This window comes from Betta splendens, chromosome 9, assembly GCF_900634795.4.
Source record: "Betta splendens chromosome 9, fBetSpl5.4, whole genome shotgun sequence".
Lineage (NCBI taxonomy): Eukaryota > Metazoa > Chordata > Actinopteri > Anabantiformes > Osphronemidae > Betta > Betta splendens.
The window spans coordinates 24,124,150-24,130,422 of record NC_040889.2 but is presented as its reverse complement, the minus strand read 5'-3'; the positions used below and the strand labels follow the sequence as shown (position 1 = coordinate 24,130,422).

Sequence of the window (6,273 nt, the reverse complement as noted above, 5' to 3'; positions counted from 1 at the left end):
GCTCTGATTGGTCGAGAGTGTGGGCGTCTGTTGAATTAGTTCCTTTGTTATGGAATACTCATTCCTGTTATTGTCTGCTCCCAGTGATCATGTGAACCTGCGCTGTATTGGATGTGACACCAGAACAAAGCGTCCGGCCCACAGAGTGCCTGCGTCGGAGGACCCGAGACCCGTGGCCCCCGAGCGCTTCCCTTCAGCTATTCAGGTTATTTATCGAGCGCGATTTCACATAAGTCATTTCAAGGTTTGAGATCTTATAGAGCGCAAAAATACATCTGTGTGGAAAAGGAAACAAAGCCCACTTGAGCTGCGCGAAACGAGAGCGGAGAGGAAAAAACGTCCCTTTCAACAGAACACACCTCCAGCAGAACCAGGCTCTGGGTGGGCGTCCGGTTCTGCTCCTTTAGAGGCATATTCAGTGCAAATGAATGACGCCAAGTCTTAAGCAGCTGTCACAACTGTTCCCACCATGTTTGTGTTGGTCATTAAAGTCTCAACTTCTTATTAGACGCGTACAGAAGCTTATAGTGACGCACAGCGGACGGACCCGGGCTGGTGGTTCCATTCACACAACAATTGGGCTGATCAGCGAAGGAGCGAGGCAGCGTGGTGGTTTTTTAGCAAACATTAAAACTATTCACAGGCAGGTTTAGTGAGTCACGCAGAGATAGTATAAACAGAATGAATCCAAGCGACTGTGTAACGGGGCTCTTGTAATTACGCGAACCATTTGCGTGTTTGTGGGAAGCACTGGAAGTCCTCGGTGCAGAATAAGCTGCATATGGTTTAGTTATACTTGCAAAGCAACTGGATTCGGATGAAAGCCGGGACGTGGCTGCTCTCCTGCACCAGTAGAGACGAGGCAGCAGGGGGTACGCAGGTGGACCAGCACACTCACGGTCCTGTCTTCTTCATTACAATGGCTTAAGGTCTGGCACACATAATTCTCTGTTAACACTATGGACACCGATCGTGTGTTGTGCGGTCCCTGACCTGCCGCACACGCGACTGCAGGGGGAGGCAGGATGCACGCAGCGGAGAGGGCAGGAAATTGGAGCGAATTGGTGAGATGTCATGGGATGAGTAAGATCCAGCGAGTATCAGCGTGAGAGCCCCACCATGTGCAAAACAACACAATTAAGAGGGACGCTCGGTCTAATCAGTGAATGCATCATGCAAATGAGGTGTTTTTTTCCTACGATTCCTGCTTTAATCTAGGCCGTTATCGCAGAATACAAATCAGGGACTTAACTCTAATGACGGGAGGAGAGTGGAAAGAGCGAGACGAGGCAAAGGTAAAGACGGAGGGGCGGAGGAATATGAGGAGAGTTACATAAAAACAGTCAGGGAACGGGAGGGAGCAGGATCGGATCATGCGTTTGTTGGATTTAGCTGTTTTGAGCAGGTTTAGGCTAAGTTCATTCGTTAGAGTCAGCCAATTATTAACACAGCAGCAAATGGTTGGATGTCCGCATTTGTTTTGTATTTTTAAGTGCACACTTTTCTTGTAAATGCTGAAAATAGGGTTCTATTAGGCCCTGATCTGGACAGAGCACAGCATAAGAAGGCTTTTTGACGGTGCATCTGTTGAAACGGAAAGCTGTGCCTGTCCCAACAAATGTGGTTTTTCAATTCAATATTTGACTTCCTGAAGTCAACAAACATAAATAGGACCATTGCTGGAATGCACGGGACAGAAGAAACGCTCCCCGATCAGGCAGAAAGAAGTGAGAAATGCATCTGCTGAAACATTCTCCACATCGCAGGAGACTGATGGCTCAGCGTCTCCATTTACGCCTTAAGTCAGTAAACAGGGGTTTCTGCTTTGTAACATCTTACCCCAGAGGCCCCTCTTTAACTGTGGAGGACAAGAGGCAGCTGGATGTCTGCTGCTCATTCACACAACCTCCCCCACCATTATTTACAGTGTGTCCACAGTCTGCTGTCTATTGACCGGACCTTGAAATGCTCATATTCCTTCCAGCAGCTGGCCTGTAACTTCATTAACACTCTGGGTTGTTGTTTTTCTTGCTTTTTCACACATCCAGTAAGTAGATCGTCTTTAAACCTAAGCTCACCAAAGTCATTCTTTCACGTACTGTAGCTGTAACCTCACATTTTCATGCATGGGATCACAGAGCAGTAGCAAAGGACTAGGCGACGCTACTCCCTCAACACAAGCTCTAAAAACAGGCAACCTGGGCTTATAGACCTTCCGGATGTGATCCAGCTTCCCCTCTCTGTGTTAGCATGAACATCCATGTGCAGGCGGTGTACATACATTTACTTCACTCAAACACCCTGTGAGATGAGGACCACACACACACACACACACACACACACACACACACACACACACACACACACACACACACACACACACACACACTATAATTTGTCTTAAAATTTCAGCAGAGGAAAAAAAAAACAATCTCCGCTTCACCGCTATTCTGCTCAGCTTAATGCACCTAAATTGCACCAATCATGGTCTTTTTCTAAATCTGTATGTCTATGAAAATGATTGTTGAGACTAAGGAACCTTTTAATGGAAGAACTGGTGGGAGAAACGTACTTTTGCCGATGATTTGTGGTTACCTAGGGGACTAGAACAAAAGAGCAGCAGTGAAGCACATTATCTTGTCATGGCCTATATGCTGCAAAAATGACTCTATTTCTGCCATTATGGCATTAGGACGCTGCCGCCAGGGACACCGACTATGAAAGAGCTGGTTCTTGGTAGACAAACACGAATTGAACACAGTTAAAGGATTTAAATGCAACAATTACAATGGTACAGTAAGTTGAAAATAACAGCACATTCAAAGGTAGACGTGAACATTGTGAAAATGACTAAGCAGAACTGCTGTGTGTTTCTGAGGCTCGCCAGAAGGTGAATTATCAACCTGTGCGGCTTTCATTAGCACACATGGATTTTTGGGTAATTTTGTTCTTCTAAATTATGTACAAAGCATTAAAAACCCAGTCATGACGTGGAAACCTGAACACCTGCTTTGTATTTGTCACATTTCCCATCTTTGGTCCGACAATTTCACTTCCTAATGTCGTCTGTTTGTACACAGGGATCTGAGTAAACCGTGTTGTCTTTCTCTGAGCAATAAACTTTGTGATTGGACGTTTCATTTAAAATATAGTCTACTTGACTTTAAACATAAGATCGATGGCACTTTGAAAGCTGAACTTCTGATAAGTCTGTCTCACGCACATAATAGCAGCTCCCCCTGTTGGGGCATTCTTCAGTGTTTACCGACATACTGATGTGGACTCAACTTCACATGCCAGGGCTGACCTCAGAGGAAAGGAACCACAGGGTAGGAGTGTGGTGTACAAGTTAACTGAGGGGAAAGGAAATATCTTCCACTGCAAACAGGCTTCAGAATGTGTGCACAACAACAAAAGGTAGCATAGTTTAGTCCTTGCAATTATTTAATTACTTAAATTTATTGAGTTATTGAGCAAAGAAGTAGCAAAAATATGTAGAATGCATTCAAAACTATTACACAAAAGTATTCAACATTGATTCCAGCTTCTCAATTTCATAAACCACATATATTCCTGGAGTTGCATTACATTTATACCAGACTTCTTTAACATTCACCCGTTGATGATTCGTTGATGACTTTTTTACATTCTGACAGTGTGATGGCCACAATCAAAATGTCAGGTCCGAAAAATCATCTTCTGATCTGCATCTAACCTTCTTTGTAGAACTAGATGCTCATCCAGTTCATGTGGTCACTGTGAACACCTCTGATGGTCAGATGAAGCATCGTTAACAGCAAATGGCCTTTGCTGCACATCCAGTCATTACAGTTAAAGGGCAGTGTTCCAATCTCATGGCGAGGGTTGAGGACACATGTGGTAAACATTATTTGGGAAGTGTCGTAGTGCGCCTCAGCGTCTAAATGACACAGACGTGAGGTCTGGGGTTTTACTTCATCTGGTTGCAGCAAGAGTCACACAACTAGCTACCATAGAGTTTGACTCCAGAACATCTCAGCAACCAGGAAATGCCATCTAGAAGACCTGAGAGGGATTCTGCCACTGTATCCTGTACCTGATTTTGTAAGAGAAGCACAAACACATAATAAAAATCTTCATACTGTAAGTGGTTTTATGCTGTGGATGCTTTGCAGCTGACTGAATATCAACCATTTACCATCCAGGGATTAGACAACTGGGGCAGGCCGAGCTGCTTTGCCATGTCAACACAAGGGGTTCGACTTCTGGCCCGGTTTCTTTCTGCACTATTTTCTTGGCTTGTGGTCCTAATTGCTTCTGGTTCTTCTCTGGAGATGCACGATAGAACCAGCAAGGGCTTGGATTTGGAAGCTGCAGTGGAGCTCAGCAAGGCCTGAATATGAGCCACCTCAGACTCTCCCCCACCTATTAACACATGTTTTCAACAACCAGCATGAGTGATGTGATGCAGAAGAAGTAGTAGCAGCAGGGGAGCAGGAACTTTAAACAATCTCACCTCTCCCAGGCTCTGCATTAGCTACGTAGATGAAACCATTCACCACCTGGCATACTTCCTGGACTTGAGGAGTGGGGTTATAGATTGGACGGCCGGAGTCATCTGTTCCTCCAAAGGTAAAGAGCTTATTGCTGACACTCTGTGGCTCCTCTCTGGCTCTTTCCCTCTCTGCCCTACAGACAAAGTTTAAAGACTGTAAAACAATATAAATAACATGAACAAAAAGACAGCATGATAACTTACCTATTGGTTGAGTAAAGGGTCAGGATATTAAATTTGTGTTGATTATTAAAGATGTAACTAATTCCTGAGCCAATACCTAGAGGAAAGCTGGTATTAGTTGTGGTTATTAGACTTTATTAGATGTGAAAAACAAATTTGGACAAACACTGCCACCTAATGGTGTGAAATCAAACCAACAACAGGGCGATAATAGAGTGTTTTTTACCACTTAACCATTATGCTAAGAAAAGCTAATGTATTACTAATAATGAGAAAGAATGAGAGCAGTTTAATAATCACTTAGTCTTAATGTTAGCTTACTGTTTATTTGTCTGTGTGGAGTTCCAGACACAGGAAGCACGTCAGGTGCATACATGAGCCTTGTGACTAGAGAAACATCCAAGTGCTCCATGCCTGGTCCAAACATGGCATAACGCGGCTCAGATGAGAGTACAAGAGACTGAAGAAATGAAGTCACCACCTCATACGCTGGCCGTGAGGGAAGCCAGTGTTGCCTGCAGGATGGGCAGCCCTTCAGGTATCTGTTGAGATAACGATCAGAATCAGAATCATTTTTACTCGCCAGTTTTGCACAAGACAAACATGGAATTGCATTCGATTCAAGTCCAATCTAACAATTCTTGCCCAACACTGATACAAGAAACAGAAAAAGATACCCACTCTGACATATAATCGAATTTGGGCTCTGGTTCTTTGTTTTCCCCCTCTTGCCTATCATCCAGGCTCCTCTCTTCACTGATCAGGGGTGCCTCCAGCCACTCCAGTTGGGGCATGGAGACGTGGTCAATAGACGGCCAGTGGGGCATGTCTCTGAGAAGGAAATATCTCCACAGTAAGGGATCTCTAACCATGGCCCTCCAGTACCGACTGGTGGCTCCAAGGCGGCAGAGATCAGCCGGCGAGAGAAAGGTCATGATCAGGAACTGTACATCCACCTTCAGGAGGGAAGACATGTAAGTGACTCCTAACTGGTTCTGCGTGATTCACACAATGACTCAGTTTAATTACCACTACTTATGAAACTTCAGTCACTGATAAAAGAGCTATTAGGAAGCCCAGTCACAGCCCAAAAAATAAAAAATATAAATAATTTCATTATTTTAAGCGGTTGTTTGTAAAAGTACATCACAATATACTGGGTGGTTTTTGTTAAGTGTCAGGGCAGTTTTGTGTGATAAAATTAAAACGTTAATTACATGACTAATTAAATGCGTCAAATTATGTGGATGTGCGAATACAAATGTGCCCAATAACTCGAACTTATCTTACAGGTGAACTGTCCAGAAGTCCAGAAGTGTCGTCAGGTGTCAAGCGATTCTCGACAGCTTCACTAGTTCGAAAATATCTGTCTCTAAACCGCCTGAGGCTGCGGATGACGAGGGATTCGTTGAGCTCCTGGTTCTTTCCTGCCATGTCTCCTAACTTGTGTGAGACCTACTCAAAAACATTACTATGGAGTCAGGCTGGGAAGGTGTAGACAATTCTTCACTTCCTGGTTGTTGGCGGCAGTGGTGTATTGTGGGTAATGAGGTCAC

General features: G+C 44.3%; 1 protein-coding gene across 1 annotated transcript; it reads right to left on the bottom strand.

The window, feature by feature from the left end:
* Positions 1-3,440: 3,440 nt before the first annotated feature.
* Positions 3,441-6,258, bottom strand: fbxo4 (F-box protein 4). Its single transcript, XM_029160739.3, has 7 exons — positions 6,008-6,258; positions 5,399-5,673; positions 5,039-5,259; positions 4,739-4,814; positions 4,496-4,668; positions 4,178-4,404; positions 3,441-4,075 (listed from the first exon to the last, which is right to left on the bottom strand). Exons 1-7 carry the CDS (start codon positions 6,149-6,151, stop codon positions 3,983-3,985), a joined length of 1,209 nt encoding a protein of 402 aa, XP_029016572.1. The 5' UTR covers positions 6,152-6,258; the 3' UTR covers positions 3,441-3,982.
* Between the last annotated feature and the right edge of the window lie 15 nt (positions 6,259-6,273).

Excerpts from the sequence above, each read along its gene's own strand:
- fbxo4 (XM_029160739.3), bottom strand. The coding sequence starts at position 6,151 with ATGGCAGGAAAGAACCAGGAGCTCAACGAATCCCTCGTCATCCGCAGC. Across the intron at positions 4,815-5,038 it reads TCCACACAGACAAATAAACA|GTATTGGCTCAGGAATTAGT; the intron begins GTAAGCTAACAT and ends GCTTTCCTCTAG. Across the intron at positions 4,405-4,495 it reads TAATGCAGAGCCTGGGAGAG|GTGGGGGAGAGTCTGAGGTG; the intron begins GTGAGATTGTTT and ends ATGTGTTAATAG.